Source organism: Diabrotica virgifera, chromosome 4 (genome assembly GCF_917563875.1).
Source record: "Diabrotica virgifera virgifera chromosome 4, PGI_DIABVI_V3a".
NCBI lineage: Eukaryota > Metazoa > Arthropoda > Insecta > Coleoptera > Chrysomelidae > Diabrotica > Diabrotica virgifera.
In genome coordinates this window covers 226,171,425-226,194,705 of record NC_065446.1, presented here as the reverse complement: position 1 = coordinate 226,194,705, position 23,281 = coordinate 226,171,425, and the positions used below count along the sequence as shown (strand labels likewise).

General features: G+C 31.6%; 1 protein-coding gene across 2 annotated transcripts in view; it reads right to left on the bottom strand.

The window, feature by feature from the left end:
- Positions 1-23,281, bottom strand: part of LOC114334365 (Bardet-Biedl syndrome 4 protein) — a 369,578-nt gene that overhangs the window by 310,043 nt on the left and 36,254 nt on the right. For both annotated transcript variants that reach the window (XM_050649881.1, XM_050649882.1), the window contains exons 4-5: positions 14,257-14,351; positions 920-1,082 (exon numbers count right to left, since the gene is read on the bottom strand). In XM_050649881.1, the coding sequence (XP_050505838.1) occupies positions 920-1,082; positions 14,257-14,351 (258 nt within the window). The remainder of the gene's footprint in view (positions 1-919; positions 1,083-14,256; positions 14,352-23,281) is intronic.

Genomic DNA, 23,281 nt, shown 5'->3' with positions numbered 1-23,281 from the left:
AGAAATGGGCAAAGAGTACGAAATAATAAACATAATAAAAATAAGAAAGGTACAAAAGTAAAAGATGGTTTTTGCTTGTTTTCGATCCAGAGGGATGCACAATCCCTGGACAGCTGTTTCTGCCTTATAGGCTTCCTCAGCAGAGCTAGCGTGCACACCTCTGAAGCGAAAACCAGCCAGCCCATCTATTTAAGGGAAATTTAGACCCTTCAATGGTTTTGCACACTAGCTCTGCTGAGGAAGCCTGTAAGTCAGAAACAGCTGTCCAGGGATTGTGCATCCCTCTGGATCGAAAATAAGCACAATACAGGGAAAGATAAGTGGAAGAAGGAGTATAAGTAGAGGGCGAGTGTCATGGTGTAAAAATTTAGGAGACTGGCTTAGATGCAGTTCCAACTCTTCAGAGTAGCGCTAAATAGAGTGAAGATATTGATGATGATATCCTACCTCCAATTGCGATACGGCACTAAAAGAAGAAGAAGACGAAGAATATCAAGAGATTTTTCTTATATAATTTTTGGAACTTCTAAAATATATTATGTTGATTTATTCGAATAAAATAATAAAACATTACAATAATAAAATTAGTCTCCCGTTTTATACCGCTGATGCGGCTTTGGGATTATAACAGAATAGTCTGCTATATCTAAGGCCTACGGTATGCAAGGAAGGTAACAGGGCCAGTGCTACGCTTCAACCGCCTATTATTACCCCTGATTTTACCCAAGGTAATCGTTTTGTTCAGGCTGAGTCGACCTGGGGCCTATAGACATTTAAAAATGTCTAGATGACCTCGCCGGTGCTGGGTTTCGAGTCCGGTGTACCTGCATGGAAGTGATACATACACATACTACCGCCTGAGCTATCCTATTTAAAATAATACAATACACTAGAAAAACAACAATCTCTTTGTACTTACTCTACGGCCGCATTTGATACAGCTACTGCAGCTTTAACTTCCTTTTGTAACATTAATATTTTTATTAAAAGCTCAAAACAGAATTCATGGCTTCCGGCTTCTACAGCTTTCTGGGCATATTCTTGAGCTTTGTTGATATCTCCTAATTTAAGTAAGCATTGTCCTAAAACAAAACAAATTAGATTATACTTAATTATTGAGAGATATCAATTTTGACAAAAATTTTTATAATTTTTTTTGTTTATTTCTTCTTGTCATCCTTTTTATAAATAATGAGGGACAGGCACAATGTCTAAGATCCCTACCTGAAGTGATGAACGCGAACAATGAACAACAGTAACAAATAAAGCAACGAGCGTATCACAAATCTGTCAAGAAGTATGCGACAAAAACCAATATCGCAATCAAAAAAAGATTTTTTAAAAGAATGGTTATAAGCAACAAAAACCAAACATGGCAACGAAAATGCGAGAAAATGAAATCATATCTAGGTAGAAGCAAGTCTTCAGAGGCTTGAAAATATGAAATCTAAGGAAGATTGATATAAATACAAACGGTGCCGCCCAAAATCGCGACAGCCAAAATCCCGACACGTCAGAATCCCGACAGGCCAGAATCCCGACAAATAAATATCCTGTCAGATTTTCAAAACTATAATACATAGTATCCATCTAAGTTTTCATTTGACACCTCATTTACCATGACCTGGTATAATGACGGAAAAGTTCGCGGTCGGATGGACAGACAGCCTAGGTGAAATTTCTCACCTTTAGTACCATTCTTGGATTATAAGCTTTCATTTGACACCTCAAATGTCATTCTACCTGGTATAATGATGGAGGAGTTGTGTTTGCGGACGGACAGACAGACGGATGGACGTTGATAATAATTATTCAAAGTTGTCACATTTTTTCAAAATTAGTGAAAACAATAATGGAAAAATTCTTCGCGAATTAATCAGTTTTAATTTATTTCCAAGTATGTAGGTGATACTAGTAGTCTAGTAAAATAAAATTACACTACATGTAAATCAAAATGTAAATTCGTACAGGTTGAAACAAATTTTATATCAAAGTTTTGGTGGGTACAAAAGATATTTTCAAGAAAGTATCCAAATCATACAAGGGGATCATTGTTTAAATAATTAAAAAGGGGTCATTTTTGCAAAAAAATTACTTTTTTAACTGCTGAGGTCATTCAATTACTAATGAAGGTCTATAGGATTATTTTCTGCAAAATTGAAGGGAAATCTTTCACATAAGACTTACTAAATTAAATTTGACCCCCTATCTATTTAACTAATTATGCATAAAACTTTAAAAACAAATTAGCAAAAAATTATTTTTAGCGTTTTAAATAAGCACTATAAAATATCTTGTTTTACAGGAGAAGTTGCGCTATGTTATCAGTATTTATCAAAAAAATTGGTGCAAAAACATTTAATATTTGTTGAGATATTGAATTTGTTTATTAAATGTTACTCTATTTTCAATTGCAAAAACGCGGTTGTTGCCAAAGAAATATTCACCTGTATTAAATCTTATTATTTTTATTTTTATGTACGTTTTCGATAAATGTATTGATAAATTCAAATTTCAATTAAACTTCCCCCTAAAATGGCATTTGAAAATTATTTAAATTTGTTTATAATTTGTTTTTTTAATAACGTCGCTGGGATTAAATATTTTGAAATACCGTTTCGATAATTGGGTTTCTGGGAATTTTTCACTAATTAACAAATTTTTTTGTCTTTTTTTCCTCTTCTTTTTTTTTTCTTGGAGTTATATTACTACGGGCCCTTTTAGGGTTAAGTTTCATTAAGAATGTCGAATCTCTAAGCTGTAGATTCTAGACCTAAAAATATTAAGATTGGTCTAAAATCACTTAAATAAAATGTGGCTACTTACTGAGTTACGGGGTGTTTTAATTAAAAATTTAAAAATTATTTTTACCAAGTATTTTCAAACTATTTGACGTATCCTTATCATACTTGGCAGAAAGTGTGAGTACTATACAGTCTACTAAATTGTGATAAACAAAAGTTTCTAGCCACTACCAGAGCCGTACGACAGGGGATAGTTAATGGTTGGCCCTTCCCAAATTCTACGCCATTGAGGGAATTACTATTTAGCGGAATTTTTCGATTCTCCAATACTTTCTATGTAAATAATATACTCTTTACGGGTAACGATTAAGTAATTAGTTTTCAAGAAATTGGACGTTAAAAATGGAACGGCATAGTTATTTTGATTCATTCATTCATTCATATTAAACTTCCAATATCTCTCAAACTGATGACTTTATCGATACCAATAAAGTTATTTACATACAAAGTATTGCTAAAATAGTAATTCACTTAGTGGCGTAGAATTTGGGAATGGTCAATCATTCATTATCCCCTGTCGTACGCCTCTGGCACTAGCTAGAAACGTTTATTAATCACAATTTAGTAGGGTGTATTTTGTATATGTACAAAAATAATACAAATACAGTAAGAACCAATAACGAGGAATCCAGAGAATTTTCTACAAGTCAAGGCGTCAAACAGGGATGCGTGCTGAGTCCACTGCTATTCTCAGTGGTACTGGATGAAGCGATAAAGAAAGCCAAGAGAAGAATGAGAAAACTAACATTAGGATACTGGCAAATGAAACAGACTCAACTATCGGAGCTACTATTTGCAGACGACATGGTATTGATAGCAGAAAACAGAGAAGACTTACAGAACAATCTTGAAATCCTAGAAGAAGAACTATCAAACATAAATATGAAAATTAATACAGAGAAAACAAAAACAATGATAATTTCAAATACGAGGAAGACACACGCAATAGAATTAGACGGGAAACAACTAGAGCAAGTGGAATATTTTAAATACCTAGGAGTAATAATCGAATCAAATGGTAAACAAGACATGGAAATAAACGAGAGAATGGGACGAACAGGAAGCTTATTTAACACTATGAAAACAACATTTTTTGGGAAAAAAGGGATACCGGAAAAAGTAAAAACGGCAGTCGTTAAATCAGTAGTTAGACCAACAATCATGTATAGCAGCGAGACATGGACATTGACGGGGAGACAAAAATCCAGAGTCAATGCTATGGAAATGAGGTTCCTGAGGAAAATAGCAAACAGAAAAAGGACAGACAAAATACGAAACGAAACAATTAGACAAAACCTAAAACTAGAACCAATCAATGAAAAAATAGTAGAAGGACAACTTAGATGGTTCGGGCACGTGTGTAGAATGTCGAACGAGAGGCTAACAAAACGAGTGTTCGAAACGAGAGTGCAGGGGAAAAACAAAAGAGGGAGACCAAGAGTTATGTGGGTAGATGAAATCAGGAAAGAAGTCGAGAAGAAGGGATTGACATTGGAAAGTGCAAGAAACCTAGCGCAAGATCGGAAAGCATGGAGACTACAATGCCAAACTCAACTCCACCAGCCTTACACCTAAAGGTAGAAAGGCTTAGGACTAAGTAAGTAAAAGTAAAGTAGGGTGTATAATAGACACACTTTTCGCCAAGTATTATAAGGATACGTCAAATAGTTTTAAAGTACTTGGTAACAATAATTCCTAAATTTTTAAATCAAACACCCTGTAGCTTAGTAAGTAGCCACATTTTATTTAAGAGATTTTAGTTAAATCTTAATATTTTTAGGTCTAGAATCTACAACTCAGAGATTCAACATTCTTAATAAAATTAATAAACTCTAAAAGGACCCGTAGTAATATAATTCCAAGAAAAAAAGAAGAAGAAAAAACGACAAAAAATTATGTTAATTGGTAAAAAATTCCCAGGAACCCAATTATTGAAACGGCGTTTCAAAATACCTAATCCCAGCGACGTTATTAAAAACAAATTATAAACAAATTTGAATAATTTTCAAATGCCATTTGAGGGGGGAGTTTAACTGAAATTTGAATTTATCAATACATATATCGAAAATATACATAAAAATAAAAATAATGAGATTCTAACCAGGTGAATATTTCTTTAGCAACAACCGCGTTCTTGCAATTGAAAATATAGTAACATTTAATAAACAAATTAAATATCTCAAAAAAGATTAAATATTTTTTAACCAATTTTTTTTACTTAATACTGGTAGCATAGCGCAACTAAGTCTGTAAAATAAAATATTTTATAGTGCTTATTTAAAACGCTAAAAATAATTTTTGGCAAATTTGTTTTTAACGTTTTATATACAATTATTTAAATAAATAGGGGGTCAAATTTAATTTAGTAAGTTTTATGTGAAAGATTTACCCTTCAACTTTGCAGAAAAAATCCCATAGACCTTCATTAATTAAGTGAATTACCTCAGAAGTTAAAAAAGTATTTTTTTTTTGCAAAAGTGACCACTTTTTAATTATTTAAACAATGATCCCCTTATATGATTTAAATACTTTCTTGAAAATATCTTTTGTACCCACCTAAACTTTGATATAAAATTTGTTTTAATCTGTACGAATTTACATTTTGACTTTTTTTTATTTTATTAGACTATAGTATAATTAGCTAAATATAAATATAAATAAATTTCATGTTTAAAATAATACTGTAACGTAACAAAAATAGATGAACACTATGTACTATAGTTTTGAAAATCTGACAGGATTTTTAATTTGTCGGGATTTTGGCTCTCGGGGTTTTCGGATAGACCCAAATACAATAAACCTTCAAACCATCAACATCAATATACGAGTATTTAAAAGTCATTACGCAAAAGAACTACAAGAGTTCAAACGTGAAGATCTCCAACAAACACCCAGAAGACGCCAAATACGTGGACCAGACATTACCATCGGGGACGACCGGACTGCCAAATTTATAAAAACCATGAAAAATAAAAGAACGTTTGGACCAGAAATAATTCCTGTTAATTTGGCAACATTTACAGTAGTTAATGTGCTGGCAGAACTTTTTAATAGATTGTGATGGGTAGTTCTTCTAAGACGACAGACTCAGTAAAACATGTTAAAACAAAATAAAATATATTCGGTCTAATTATTTACAACAGAAATAAAAATAATATATATCATTCTATTCGTCGCAGCGAAGTCCTCCTCCGGATGGACGTCTGAAAAAGAAGAGCAAAATTAACAATAATATGAAATGTTCTTACACCTCAACACAGTGTAAGTTTGCAAAACAATCACGCTATACAAGTATACAGGGTGAGTCATGAGGAACTGTACATACTCCTACCTCGTATAGAGGTCCCTATGGGGAATAACAAATGACCATTAAAAAGTGTCTGCTCCCATTGTTTAATAATATACAGGGCGAGTTTCGCATTTTGACAGAAATTTGTATTCGTCATAATTTTTGAACGTTCACATCGATGTGTCTCTTATTTTGGTCAATCGTTACACTATTATCACCTAATCAACTGATTTATTCAAACTAGAAAAAAATCAGGTCCGGCTTCAAAAAAATTAGTTCGTTTGGGTCTTAGAAAAAAATTCACCCTGTATAAGCTTTTTGAAAACTATAATATGAATTTTACAAATTAGACAAATAGGCAATTAAAATGACGTATTTATTTTTTTCCCCACACGATTACGTAATTTTTTATAAAAAAATCAAATTTGAGTATGAATTAAAAGTTTGGTAAAGTGAAGCATAAATTAAAAAAAAATAACTTTTATTACAAAAATTAATTTTTTTTGAACAAATATTTAACTTACGTTACCACCCAATCAACTGATTTATACAAACTAGAAAACAATCAGGCCCGGATTTAAAAAATTAGTTCGTTTTGGTCTTAGAAAAAATTTCACCCTGTATACGCTTTTTGAAAACTCTAATATGAATTTTACAAATTAGACAAATAGGCAATTAAAATGGCATATTTATTTTTTTCCCCACACGATTACTTAATTTTTTATAAAAAAATCAAATTTGACTATGAATAATTAAAAGTTTGGTAAAGTGAACAATATTTACTAGAAACCAGATTTAAAAAAATTAACTTTTATTACAAAAATTAATTTTTTTTTAACAAATATTTAATTTATGTTACCATTCAATCAACTGACTTATTCAAACTAGAAAAAAATCAGGCTCGGATTTAAAAAATCAGTTCGTTTTGGTCTTAGAAAAATTTCACCCTGTATAAGCTTTTTGAAAACTCTAGTATGAATTTTACAAATCAGACAAATAGGCAATTAAAATGGCGTATTTATTTTTGCCCACACGATTACTTAATTTTTTATTAAAAAATCAAATTTGTCAAAATCGGAATTTTACCATAAAAATAAAAAAAAATTAAACAACGTTTTTCTCAAAATTAAAAGCTTCACCATTTTTTTTCTATACCACGTCTAGATCTAAAACCCATAACACTTCTCTTTGGACTCTATAGTTTCACATAGACGTGATCAAATAGATAAATCTTAAATTTTTTCACTTAATTTTTGCGATTTAACTTTGCAATCCACGAATCTGCACCTTTTATTTTTAAAAATTTATAACTTTTATGAGAAGAAGACGGAAAGTCTAAAACAATTTTCATATTCACAATGGTAAGAGATAATATGTGCTGTAAAATTTCAGAAAAAAAAATATTAAAATGGAACAGAGTTGTAGCGAGTTAAACCGTGATTTCATTTTTTTTTTTCAGTTTTAGGTTAAAATTCCGATTTTGACAAATTTGATTTTTTAATAAAAAATTAAGTAATCGTGTGGAGAAAAAAATAAATATGCCATTTTAATTGCCTATTTGTCTTATTTGTAAAATTCATATTAGAGTTTTCAGAAAGAGTATACAGGGTGAAATTTTTTCTAAACCCAAACGAACTAATTTTTAAAGCCGGACCTGATTTTTTTCTAGTTTGAACAAATCAGTTGATTGGGTGGTAACATAAATCAAATATTTGCTAAAAAAATTAATTTTTGTAATAAAAGTTAATTTTTTAAAATCTATGGTTCACTTTACCAAACTTTTAATTATTCAGTGTCAAATTTGATTTTTTTATAAAAAATTAAGTAATCGTGTGGGGAAAAAAATAAATATGCCATTTTAATTGCCTATTTGTCTTATTTGTAAAATTCATATTAGAGTTTTCAAAAAGCGTATACAGGGTGAAATTTTTTCTAAGACCAAAACGAAATAATTTTTTAAATCCGGGCCTGATTTTTTTCTAGTTTGTATAAATCAGTTGATTGGGTGGTAACATAAGTTAACTATTTGTTCAAAAAAAATTGATTATTGTAATAAAAGTTATTTTTTTTTAATCTATGGTTCACTTTACCCAACTTTTAATTCATACTCAAATTTGATTTTTTTATAAAAAATTAAGTAATCGTGTGGGGAAAAATAAATACGTCATTTTAATAGCCTATTTGTCTAATTTGTAAAATTCATATTATATTTTTCAAAAAGCGTATACAGGGTGAAATTTTTTCTAAGACCCAAACGAACTAATTTTTTTGAAGCCGGACCTGATTTTTTCTAGTTTGAATAAATCAGTTGATTAGGTGATAATAGTGTAACGATTGACCAAAATAAGAGACGCATCGATCTGACCGTTCAAAAATTATGACGAATATAAATTTCTGTCAAAATGCAAAACTCGCCCTGTATATTATTAAACAATGGGAGCAGACACTTTTTAATGGTCATTTGTTATTCCCCATAGGTTCCTCTATACGAGGTAGGAGTATGTACAGTTCCTCATGACTCACCCTGTATAAATTTATCGGGAGCTCGCTCACCACGCTTGCCACCGTTTACTTATGAGCCGCAAATTACCTCACCATGGTACACCTTGAGGCTCGAGTTGGCCTGCCTTAGTTTGCTAGATCACTTCACCACGGTGCCTAGGTACTCAGGTCGGCCTGCCTAGCTCACCTCGCTTGGCTGGTTGTGGAGCCCAGAGCTGTCGCTTCAAGACTGGTGGGTCTCTGCTTGTGGCCTCCTTAAATATCCCTCTGCCAGTGTTGTTTCGGAGAAGTAGAACTGAGTAGGGGTATCTGCGTGATTTGTGAAACTAGCACGGTTCTAAGTGTCAATGCGTGTTCGGCGTATCGGCGTATAATTACAAGATATTTAGACGATAAAATGACTGAAAGCTCGAAAGAATGATAGATTACACCGATCCATAAAAAGGGAATAGCAGACCAGAATGGCAGTCTGTAAGAACTACTGCTGCATCTCAGTTACCAGCACTCGCGGAAAAGTTATGAAAACCCTATTGAAAAACGAATATAGATCACTTAAGCTGGAACAGCAATCAGGATTTCGAGTTAAACGATCTCGGATCGACCACATCTACACTTTAAATCACCTAAAAGAAAAAACAATCTGTAGGGATAGACCAAATCATCTATTATGGTAGGGGAGCCCAAGCGGAGATTTTTGCAGTTACTCGACCGCCTCAGAAAGCCACATGGGAAGAAACCTTGTACCATGTAAATGTACACCTACCATATATTAAATCTTAATACAGCGGAGTACGTTAAGGGGGTCCGAAAAAAATCTATCCTTAGAAAACTGGAAACCTTCAGACTAATATAATACCCCTGGATCCCGCGTACCAAAAAAAGTCGATTAATAGCAAGCTGAAAATTTGTTAATAGCTTAACGGTATCTAGTCGGACAAACTTTGATGTATGGGAACACTGGAACAGGGGAAGTTTTAATTGTGGAACGTGATTTTAATTGTGGAACGTGTCATCCTGACAAGTTTATGATTGTGAAAACTAGCAGGTTGTTTTTAAATTTATTCGATAGCAAACTTTATGTAATATATAAAAAAAATTTTGTCCGACAAATATGTTGGGCATTTTAATAAGTCCGACAAGTAGAACATGTCAAATGACATAAATTATATTCGTGGTAAATAGCAGTCTGATTTTTGCATGAGAGTTTAATGATAGGGTAACAAATCAATTGAAAGTTCTGTCCGACAAAATACATGGGACGTTTTCGTAGTCTAACGTTCGAAACATGTAACCTGTTCCACAATTAAAACTACCCCTGTTCCAGTGTTCCCATACATCAAAGTTTATCCGACTAGACACCGTTAAGCTATTAACAAATTTTCAGCTTGTTTTTAATAAACTTTTTTTGTACGCGGGATCCAGGCGTATAAGGTGAGTTAAGTACATGCAAAACAGTATATATTTCAAAAATCTGACGCTTTGATTCATAAGGAAATGGGTGAGTCACAAAATTTCACAAGAAAAATGCGAATATTTTGAGAAATATACGTCAAATCGAAAAACTAAAAAAATACGTGTTCAATATTTTTCAAAAATCTATCGGATGGTACCAAACACGACCCCACACGAAAAAGGGCGGGAGGTAAATTTTAAATTTTAAATAGTCTACACCGGGATAATAGAAAGGAAGCTCAGGAAAGAACTGGAAGGAAAACTAGAAGAAGAACAAGCGGCTTCTAGGAAGGAAAGAGGAACAACAGATAATATATACATACTGAGAAATATAATTGAAAGGAAAAACGAAGTAAGAGAAGAATTATATATTACGTTTATAGATATTAAAGCTGCTTTTGATTCTATAAATAAAGAAGTAATATGGTCAGTAATGGAAGATCTGCAAATCCCGCAAAAGATAGTAAGCGTGGTAAAAAGTATATATAGAAACGTACTTGCTAAAGTACAAATAAACGGAAACAGATCGCCAGCAATAAACCTAAGGAGAGGAAGAAAACAAGGCGACAGTCTCAGCCCAGTTTTGTTTATATTAGTAATGGATAGAGTAATGAAGAGCGCTAAAAGAAGGTCAAGTCAATTACAGTCAACAATAGGGTACAGGAATTCAGTATCAGTGAGAATGGAGGGATTACTATATGCAGATGACTTAGTAATAATAGCAGACAATAAAGAGAAAATACAAAAATTAATCGATATCTGGGTGGAGGAAATAGAAAATTTGAAAATGGAGGTAAATGTAAAGAAAACGAAGATCATGATAGTAACCCAAAGAAAAGGGAAGAAATAAACCAAACGATATTTAGGTACAAAAACGAAATAATAGAAGCAGTCTCGACGTTTGAATACCTTGGAGTAATAATATCAGAGGATAGAAAGATAGATCAAGAAATCGCATACAGAGCGAAAAAATCAAATAAGATCTACTATGCAATAAATAAAACAATATTTGGAAAGGAAGAAATAGATAAAGAAATAAAACTGAAGGTATACAACGCAATCTCTGTACCAACTTTAGTATATGCAAGTGAGACATGGGTAAACAACGCAAAAATAGACAGTACAATAAACGCAGCGGATATGAAGCAGCTAAGAAAAATAGCAGGAAAAACGAAATTGGACAGAATAAGAAATGAAGATATTAGACAAAAACTGAAACAGGAATCGATAATAACCAAGATACAAAAAAGAAAATTAAAATGGTATGGACACATTAACAGAATGGACCAGGGAAGACTACCAGAGCAGGTGGTGGAATCAAAAAGATATGGTAAAAGAAGAAAAGGTAGGCCAAGGAAGAGATGGATCGATCAGATTATAGAAATTGGACAAGAAAAAGGAAAAACACATCAACAAATGAAAGAGTTAACAAAGGAAAGCAAGAAATGGAAGACATGGATAGAGGATGAATGAAAGCTCCGACGCCCCTGAGGGGCATAAGGAGTTTCGAGAAAGAAGAAGAAGAAATATAAACCCCGTGATATTTCGTGAAATGAACATCAGATCGAGAAACTGCAAAATTCAAACACTACCCCCCACGGAGGGAAAACTGTAAAATCTTAAATAAGAGCCCCAATTTTTATTACTGATTTGGATTTTTTTACGTAATAATAAGTAACTTTTATTCGAGACATTTTTTCGAATTATGGATAGATGCCGCTATAATCGGAGAAAACGTTTGCTGGAAATGGAAAATTAAATTAAAAAATGGAAAGTCCCCACTTAAATGGAAAATTTTACTTACCGTTTTTTGTTTGCAGGACCTAATCTTCACAACCTAATAGGTCCCCACAATGCTCGAGTGACTGCAAATTTAGCATACTTTCCTCACCTACTATTAGTTGGAAACTTGACTAAAGCATTTGATACAGTTCATTTGCGTAAATTATGGTAAGTACTAGAAAGCTCATATAATGTGTGAAAACCGTACAACAAATCTTTGATCAAGACTGAAGATTAACAACCAGTTTTCCGAGAATTGTTGGGTAAATAAGGGACTAGGGAAAGCTGCAGCCTCTCTTTAACACTCTTCCAAATTTGCGTGAATGAGTTACTGAAAAAATGGAGCAGATCAAGATTAACAAACAGTTCCGAGAATTTTAGGGTAAATAAGGGACTAAGGAAAGGCCGCAGTCTTTCTTCAACACTCTTCAAAATTTGCCTAAATGAGGCACTGAAAAAATGGAGATCATATTCTGGATTGGGTATACCATTAAACGCTGAAACAACCTTATACAGTATGGTGCAAATGAATGGAATAAATTCGATATTTCGTAAACCGGTGACACTAAGGAAAAATGCCGAAACAGGTCGATTTTTATTTTTAAATTTTGATATTTAGCATATATATCACACAAGTGACGTCATCTATCTGGGCGTAATGACGTAATCGATGATTTTCTTAAATGAGAATAAGGGCCGTGTGCTAGCTAATTTGAAAGGTTATTCAATTCTCTATTCAGTAATGTAAACATTATAATACAGGGTGTCCAAAAACATTTTTTTAAATTAAGATGATTGACAAAAAAGAAGAATGTGTGTAATTTATTTAATTCAAAATAATTTTTACTCTTATCATAAAACAGAAAAAAATGTTTATTTGAAAAATAAACGTCGATTTTCTCTTAAATTCAATGTTCCAGCCAGCTCCCGCTAGGCACCTGCTTTCTGGAAGTTTGAACATTTAATTTAAGCGAAAATCAATGTTTATTTTTCAAATAAACATATTTTTCCTGTTTTTTGATAGTAGTAAATGTATTTTGAATTAAACAAATTACATACATTCTTCTTTTTTTGTCAATTAATTTAATTTAAAAAAAAATGTTTTTGGACACCCCGTATAAATATTGATATTAATGTTTGTATTACTGAATAGAGAATTGAATAACATTTCAAATGAGCTAGCACACAGGTAGGTCTTTTAAAAATGTCCCAAGTCGGCGCAAATGAAATTACTATCAAATAATTACTATCAAATAATTTTACATCTCAATGAAAAAAAAATACATTTATAGAATAACTTTATTAAATAGATTCCCACACTAATTAATAACAATTTTCCTCTTTGACTAAACATTTCACTTATACTGGGCTTTAAAGATGTCATTATACTCTATTTTGTCTGAATACTGAACTAGTAGTTAATTGAAAGATAAATTGATTCCACTACGAGGTGTCGAGCGAATAACATCGGTCTGTATTTTGTCGTGCTTTGTAAAACATAGTGCAAAAACTGTGACATTAGTGTACCTTCAACTAAAATAATTGTTTTTGACTACATGAGCAGTGGCGTAACAGATACCCAAACAGTCAATATGTCTCAAATAGCTAACCAGGCTTTATCCTATGTATCAGTAGCGAAATCGATTCCACGGCCAACATTTCCAACCAAGAGAAACTGTTTCTTAAATTCGCAAAGAACCCAAAATTTCTGTACAATATTGAAGAAAGGGGTATTCAGGGTAGAATGTTTTTCTGTGTTAATAAGAAATTTTCCCTAATTTATAATTCCAAGATAGAATTATTATTATACCTACTAATACCTACCTGTTAATCTTCGAGCCGACCTGGGGGGTTTTTAAAATATACCTGGGGTATCATAAAGGACTGAAGGATTATAGTGAGCCGAGATGGGAATACCCCTAGCACACGACCCCTATTCTCATTTAAAAAGTCATTGATTACGTCATCACGCCCAGGTGGATGACGTCACTTGTGTGATATATATGCCAAAATGTCATAATTTGAAAATAAATATCGACATGTTTCGATATTTTTCCGTATAGTCGCCCGTTTACGAAATAACGAATTTATTCCTTTCGTTTGCACCATACTGTATATATGTGCTATATTTCGCTTTCAAGGATAATCAAGTAGTCATCGCACAAGACTAGAAAGATCTGCAATTCATGATAAAGCGATTATCACAAGAATAGAAGCAATGGCGTCTAAATATTAATTCAACCAAAACGAAATACATATGCATAGGAGGAATTATAAACGATGAACTTGACTTAGAAGATGGAAAGGAATTTTGCCAAAATATTGTTTTTGTAATTAATAGTTTTTGTTTATCATTAAATTTAAAATTGAAATTGAAATAAGTTAAAAAGTTGAAATGATTATTAACAGTTGTAAATAAAGAATTACCTAAATAATAGTATATTTGACAGTCTGCATTGGTTGACAGCCTTTCAGCTTCTAAATAAGCTTCCATAGCTAATTTATATCTTTTCATTTCGAACCTAAAACAGTAATAATTGGAAAAATAATATAACTTTAAATTATACATCCAAACATTTTTGGTCTCATCAAATCGTCATCAATAACTCTTAATTAACAAGCGTATAAACACATACCTACAAAGAGGTTTAAAAACTTTGATACACATATTGAAATTTACCCTACCAACTCCGCTGTCTCTGATCTTCGTTCGAAGTTCGTTCTTTATATCGTCGGTATACTGCGAAAACCAGATAAATGACAAATTTTAAAATATTGAGTTAAGTATACCAAAATTCTCAGCTTTTTACGATCTACATACAGGTAAAACCCAATAAATAATACGACTTACCATTCAGCAGATAATTTGTGTAATAAACAAATAAGTTACACCTAACCAACTGTTCATTTTCAAATAAAACAATATATCGCTACTTACTTCCATAAAATCAAAGTTCTGTTGCATGTAAAACCAACTAAGCGCACATATCTATTTTCCGGACAACAATATATCGCCTCTTTGCTTCAATAACGTGACAAGTCCAAAAACTCAATATTTTTTTTATTTGATAATTAAAACCGCCGTGTCAAACTTTATTTTCTCCAAAAACGCGGTATCGATTCAATAAGTAATAGCAAATGTATGAGGAAAAGAAACAGCGGAACGGTGCTACATTGCGATATCACTTTATCTCTTTCTTCCGAGTGCTTTGCTTCAAAAACGAGACAAGACAGTTGTCATTCCGCAAGCGAAGCCTAGTTTTTCGACAAAAAAGTGATATCACGACGATATTACATTGTGATTACAAAGGTATGTATTCATTCAATAATATTTTTATTCTATAGTGTGATATGTTTATTTTAAAACAGTGTTGTTGAAAAATGTCCATGGAGTGTAAATTGGTATATACCTTCGTGTCACACTGTTGCTGAAAATATATAAACTTTGCTTTGTGTTATCTAAGGATACCACGTTGTATATGATAAAAGTTTTCCCAGTACAAAAAACAAGTTCAAGTTACATTCTGACGTTTCGTTCTTCCAGAAAAAAACAATATTTTTATGGGGAATATTTTTGAAAATTCCACACCTGTAATTTTGAACCAATCAAAATACGTTTTTTGACAGATCACCATGGCAACGGAGGTATTTTATCGGAAATTTTTTGCTCGTGGGGTACCCAACAGCGAATTATAGTGGAAATTTTTTGACGTTTACAATAACAGAACATTTTTGACAGACTGGTTTTTATTTGTTTACATAATTTAGTTTTGATTCATTTTCTATCACTTGTAGTTACTCAAAATTTATGTAAAATTGAAGAATATACTATTTTCTATCTTGAAATGGTATTCCCATGCAACTACAATGAGTAGAAATTACGAATTTGAAAGCCTAAATAATTGCTGACAAAGCTATGGCGCGCTATTAATCTGTTCATGCAGCTTTGGATTTTCAAATGCAAATTTGGTGTGGAATTTTCTTACCGAATACCACGCGAAGTCAAATTAATATCCGGAAATTTTTTTTTGATCATGAATATTTTTGTAGAAATTTGGAAATAATTTGACCTCTAGTGGTATTACTAGTGAATATTACATTGTTCATACCAAAATAAATAACTAGTATGTACTTATTTTTTCAGATGGAATCGTGATCTAAGAGGATCCTTGAACTTGCAATGGCAACCGAGAAATACAACATTCCCGTTCTAATGACTAGGACAGGTATGTAAGTTTTAGTTATCTACGAAGTATTTAGGCACCCATTAGACTTAGTTTAGGTTTTGTTGTCATTCATCGCCGATTCTGGCTACGATTGACCGATAACTTGTATAAAATTTAAATATCTCTGTTAGGTAGGGTATGCCTAACAGGTTTACGTATATGGCTGTTATTACTATTATTTTTTTGTTTTATTCTTATCTTCTATTATATAATATTATTAAATTTGACGTACCGTTTTTTTAGATAATGGCACAACATAAAACATACAGAATGGAACTTCAAACATAGATGACTCATTGTTAACAGAAGGAAAAGTTGACTTAACATTTCAGAATCGTAGTCGTTGTGATTCGACTAGCTGTAGATCGTCTGGTGACTCGTCAACCAGCTCATCAAGCTCTTTCAGTGAAGTAATTTTATGTATTCAATTAATGTTCATTTCAATGTAATCAAAAGCATTTCATTTTTTTAACTAATTTCAGTAATATTCTATTCAATGTAATCAAAAGCATTTCATTTTTTTACCTAATTCTGGTAATATTCTAACCATAATTTCCTTTACAGATAGCGACGACTCCGTAAAAGACCCAGACGATGAAGATGCAGAACTAAGACATCGTAATCGAAGAAATGCTTCATGTTCTGACGAATAAGATTTACCTATTAGCACAAGAAATCAAGACAATTTTTTATGTGAAAATATGAATCAGCTACCTAGGGAAGATCATGAAATGATACTTAATAACCTTATACCAATACAAAGTAAACTGTCTGATAAGGAAAATATAAGCGCCCCTCAACAGAAGTTAACAAATCCAGATTGTAGTCAAAATAAAATAGGAAAGAAAAGACGAAGACAAGAAGATAATTGGCAAAAAAATGTAGTAAAGAAACTGAGAAATTGTGGAAAATCTTATCAAACACTAAAGGCAAAGAAATCCGTTCCAGAATGTACATTGAAACCACCTAGCAGAAAAAGTTGTGCTTTCAAATGTCGGTCAAATATCACAGAGGAGCGACGTTTGCAATTATTTAAAGAATACTGGGATTTAGGAAACATCGAAAACACTGGTCATTTATCGCAAAGAGTGTTGCAGTAGTCGTCCCAAAATATCGTTACGTTAAAATGGATGCCGATGGGAACGTTGCACCTTCTCGTGACAATAATAACGTTTTCTTTTTAATTGTTGCTGGTGTAAAGACTAAAGTGTGTAAACTATTTTTTAAAAATACTTTAGCAGTTAATAACCGGCCTATTGAGACGGCCTTAAAGAAGAAAAATAGAGCCAGCAGCATTTCAACAATGAAAGATAATTGCGGATGTCATGAAGTTCTCTCACATATAGAGAAAGAAAATGATAAAAAAGACAATACAATTCTGGTCGCAGTGTATGACTTGAAAGCAGAGTTCCAATGCTCCAAAAGGGAGATCTTGGTCTGCTACTATAAATCGACATTGAATATTTTTAATTCAACCATATACAACATTCAGAATAACTGCGTTGAAAGCTATGTTTGGGATGAGTCAAACGCCCATAGAGTTGTGAATGAAATTGGTACATGTGTTTACAAATACCTTAAGAAAGTTTCAGAAACAGTCAACAATTTGGACGTTATGTTCTATTCTGATAATTGTGCAGGCCAGCAAAAAAATAAATTTATGACTTCTACGTATCTATACACAGTAAAAACAATTGAAAATCTTAACTCAGTAACGCATAAATACTTGATAAAAGGGCACAACCAAAATGAGAGAGATCCTGCTCATTCTCAAATTGAGAGAGAAATTAAACGTCAATTAAGATGCAGCCCTATGTAACGGCTCTAATTAACTTTTCTTTACTGAAAGATGAACATAATGAGACAGTAAAACTAGCAGGTTTAAAGGTGAATCAACTTAAAAAAAGCGAACCGATGCTATATTTTTTAAAAATTCCTATGCTGATAAACGATTAAAGAAAGCAATAGTTATTAATAAAAAGAAAAATAGCAAGAATTTGGAATTGAGAGGTGCATATAGCGCAAAACCAGGTATGCCCGATAATAAAAAAGCGGATCTCCTGGATTTGGTTAATAAAATCCTAATTCCAATATATCACAGGCCATTTTATGAATCGTAGTTTTAAAAGTCACGTATTTTTGCTTGTTTTGACAAAGACAACATTTTAAGTGTTACATTTTCGTAAATTAATGAAATTAGTTCGTGTAGAATTTAAGCTTTTACGCATTATTAAATAACTTTAAAAAATAATAGTTTTAATTTAAGAATTATTCCAGTTTAATTTCGCCTTGTAATTCTAATATTGTTTGTTATAGTTACATTTTTCAATAAAGAACATATTCTTAAATTTAAAATCTTTTACTTCGACAACGTTTGTTTATTGTATAACCCAGTAACATAACAAAAATAATCATCAACAACACGACAAGTCAGTTTGTAACATTCATCTTATTACATTTTTGCAGGAAAAGTGTGACATATTATCACATTTTTTGTAAATATGCAAATTTTTCGCTAAATTTATTACATCATCAGGCCTATCGAACTTTTTCAGAGACGTAATTAGTTAACATTTATAGTTAATATTAGATGGACTATAAAAATGCATTATTGCTTTGGAGACAATAATTTTTTGTAAGTTAAAAAGGAGGCTCCTGTAAAATTGTACTTTTTAACTTAACACCTTATTGAAGCAAAGAGGCGATATTTCTACTGCTATATATCTACCATATTCAGTAAAAAGGTGATAAGTGTCTTAATACAGTGTGGTTTATTTTGATTTACAGGTAAAACCAGGTAAGTGATCGCACCTCGATATTAAATTTAGGTTTAATCAGCTAGGTCTCTTAACTATTTCAAACTAATAATAGAATATTATTTCTGATATATGCATATTTCACTAGCATATCGAATATCAAACACAACTGGTACGCTTAATTCAAAATAAAGCACTAAACTTTAAAAACGTTTTTTCTCGATTTCGGTATTTCGGCATTTATCTGGTTTTCGTAGTATACCGACGATATATGTGTTCTTTATTCTATCCATTTTGGTAACACCTTTAAAACTTGTTAAAACTTTGATTTCTATAGCCTCTACTTTGCTCTTTTGTTGTTCCATAATACCCATGATTCGCTGCCAAAAGTTAGAACACGTCTATAATAAACGGCTTTGAAAAATTTTATTTTTGTATTTTGTGATATTTTTTGCATAAAAATTTTTTGTCGATCGAATTGTAGCGTTTTTTCTACTGTGCTATTGATTTCTGCTTCTAGAGATCCTGTTTCTTCTATTATTACTCATAAGTATGTATGTTTTAACTTGTTTTGTTTTTGCTCCTTTAATCAACTATTTTTAATGGGAAATAAGCCATAATTTTACCAAAAAAATGATTTTATTAACGTTTCGAAGCCCAAATCGGGTTTCGTTGTCAAAATACAAATACTACTAGAGAAAATTATTAATTATATTTCTTAAGTTAGTAAGATAAAATTATTATATTCTCTATTAAAAAAATTTATTTTATATAATTCTAATTTTAACAATTAAATATATATTTAAAATTAAAAACAAATATAAATAAATAAATATTAATAAATAAATAACTTAAATTTATTTGTTATTCATAAAGTTAATTTTTATATAAAATAAGTAATATTTTCAGTAGTATTTTGTATTTTGACAACGAAACCCGATTTGGGCTTCGAAACGTTAATAAAATTATTTTTTTGGTAAAAGTGTGGCTTATTTTCCATTGAAAATAGTTGGTTATAAAAATGCCGCAAGGAAATAGCTTCAGAACAACATGCTACTTTAATTTCTACATTAGGTTTTTCTCTCCTATCTTCATAACTTTTGTTTTGGTAAAATTTATCTTTATTCCGTTTTCAGGGAGTACTTTTTTGCATATTTACAAATTATTGTGTAGTTTCTTTCCAGTCTTTTTAATTACCACCAAATCGTCAGCAAGTGCTTCTTACGAAATTGCTACTCTTTGCAGACTTAGTTCTTCATATTCCTTACATTCAGTTATTTACTCCTTTTCGTGCATTTCTTCGTCCAATAATTTCGTCCATAAATATTAGAAATATTATTGGGCTAAGTACTCCTCCACCATTTATTGCAAACCACCATTTATTATACCTACGCCATTTTTTTACCAGCGTTCTATACCATTAATTGCATTTTGTGGGTTTAACGTAGGTTCTTCTATAGTCGATCATATTGTCAGAACTGCTGTATCATCAGAAAATATGGCTAGTTGAATGTTATTTTTCTCCGGAATGGAAGAATAGTACTGGTCCAAGATACTGATCAAGTAAATTGACCTGTATGATGTTAATTCATGGTTGTCTTGTCTAACTTTGGGTATCGCCAGGTTGCACCAACAGATCTTAAGCTCAAGCTTAGCCGAGCTTAACTTATACTTTAAGGATTTACATTTGTATTTAAGCTTAAGGCACGTCTTTATCTGTTGGTTGGCAACCAGGCATTAAAGATTAATTAATTAGACTAGTAAGCTTTCCTATGCTTTTTCTAGATAATTTTTTTAGTATCTCACCATTGATCAGGTCAAACTCAGGCGCTTTTATTGTATTGAGGTTCTTGATTTATTTTTTAACTTCTTTTGTAGTAGTCCATTGTATTAGTCCAGAGAAATAAGGTTTTGTCGGGACAATTGGACAGCCGGGTTGCAAATAGATTTTTTGGTTACTATACAAGGTGAGGCAAATAAAGGGCCTATTAGAAATATCTCGAGAACTAAACGCAACAGAATCATGAAAATTGGAATAAAGGGGTTTTGAAGGATGATCTATTAAACGAAAATATTTTCATCTCTTTGCAACTTCCGGTTATACCGGAAGTTGCTTATAACTTCGTTTTTTTAAATGGGACACCCTGTATATTTTTACATTTTTGGATTCTCTTTGATGTCTTCTTTCTTAAAATATCAGGTTTTGTAATATTATACAGGATATTTAAAAGATAGTTACGATTTTTATTAATTTCGTAGCAAAATTAACACCCTGTAGAATTGTAGTAGTTTGGCATCTAAAACTCTACTTATGTTCAAATGATTTTTAATATACTCTACTATTGTTAAGAATCATTAGTATAGCTAAATTTTTAATTTTAGTATACAGGGTTGGTCGAAACTCGGAATGAGTATTTTCTGAGTTTTCTTAAATAGAACACCCTATATTTTAGTATTGTAAAGAAATTATATTTTATGGTACTTTTTTATTTCTTAAGCATTCCCTATACCTAGCTGCTTTAATTTGTGCTTAATTGTTAATCGAACCAACAATTTTAACTACGTAGTTATTTTGATAGCTAAACCATTATTGGTAATTTTAATGACCAGTCTGGATTCATATGTATTTATTTCTAAAACATTATTTGGGATTGAATATTTTCACGGCCAACCTAATAAAATTTTACCTATTTTTTTGTTGCAATTAATGTTTAGCTCGAATCACCAATAACTCACAAATTAAAGCAGTTAGGTATAGGGAATGCTTAAGAAATAAAAAAGTACTATAAAATATCATTTCACTACAATAAAAAAATACAGGGTGTTCTATTTAAGAAAACTCAGAAAATACTCATTCCGTGTTTCGACCAACCCTGTATACTAAAATTAAAAATTTAGCTATACTCATGATTCTTAACAATAGTAGAGTATATTAAAAATCATTTGAACGTAAGTATAATTTTAGATGTCAAACTACTACAATTCTACAGGGTGTGAATGTTGCTACGAAATTAATAAAAAAACGTAATTATCTTTTAAAATTCCCTGTATAATATTACAAAACCTCATATTTTAAGAAAGAAGACATCGAAGAGAATCCAAAAATGTAAAAATATACAGGGTGTTCCATTTAAAAAAACGAAATTATAAGCAACTTCCGGTATAACCGGAAGTTGCAAAGAGATAAAAATATTTTCATTTAATAGATCATCCTTCAAAACCCCTTTATTCCAATTTTCATGATTCTGTTGCCTTTAGTTCTCGAGATATTTCTAATAGGCCAGTTATCTGCCTCACCCTATATACCTAATACATTATAAATACAAAAATGTCCGTCACAGTTCGGACAAGAAACTTAGTTATTAACAAATAGGGGTCAAAAATGGCAGTTTTTTTTCGTTTAAATCGCTACAGGTAAAAATAGGGTAATTAAATATCTTATTTATACTATTTTTCTTTTTGTAGATGAGCCAAGGTTTAAAAAGGCACTTTTTGAATTTTGGTCCAAGCCTTTTTTTTTCGGAAAGTGTAAAATAAGACTAAAATTCCAAAAATAAAAATGTGCTATAACGGTTGCGAAAATGGCCTTAAGACTTTCATATTGCACGAAAAGTTGAGTCAAACATTTCATATAATGAACGAAACATTTTAAGACGATTCGTCAATTAGTTTAAATTTTATTAAATTTGTTTATGGCAAACAGCTTTTTTTTGCAATGTTATTGTTCAGAAAATAATAATGACATAGCAATTCTGTGGAAACAACACGCAAGAATAATAGTTATATTTTAAAGTATTGAAAAAAATCATTAAAAAGTCGTTTTTATCACTCCGAAAAAAGTTTAGTAAAATAGAGTCATTTTTGGCAATTTTTGCAATTCTTAGCAATTTGAATAACTTTGTTAATATTGACTGTAGAGTAAATCTACTTTAGGATTTCAGAATCTGGTATTTTTATACGAATTTTCAGAAAAAAAAATTTTGCCTAGGTTAATTAGGTTCAAAGCCACTTTTATTATTTAATTCGCAGTTGCTTCTATATACATCAATTTCTCCTGTAACAGTGTTAGTTACCATACTACTCCGAAACGGCTTGGCCGATTTTTATAAAATTTTACACGTTTATCCTGTAGGACGTTGAAGAGGTTTTAATCTATTTTTAGATCCATAAGTTATAAGCAGAATTGCTCCCCTGACATTTTTTTAAATTTTTTGGACAAAATTATCTACCTTAATTTTATATGATGTAGAATTAAAAAATACATACGGACCTTAATTTTCACTTTTCTATCACCAACCCCTATTTGCTAATAGCCATCTATATATTTCTTCTTCTTCTACGGCACTACAGCCCAAATTGAGCCTTGGCCTCCTTTATTTTTTGCCTCCACCCTTGCCTGTCTGTGGCTGCTCTTCTCCATACACGGACTCCTAAAAGGGCTTGTGCGTCGCTGTTTACTGTGTCTTCCCA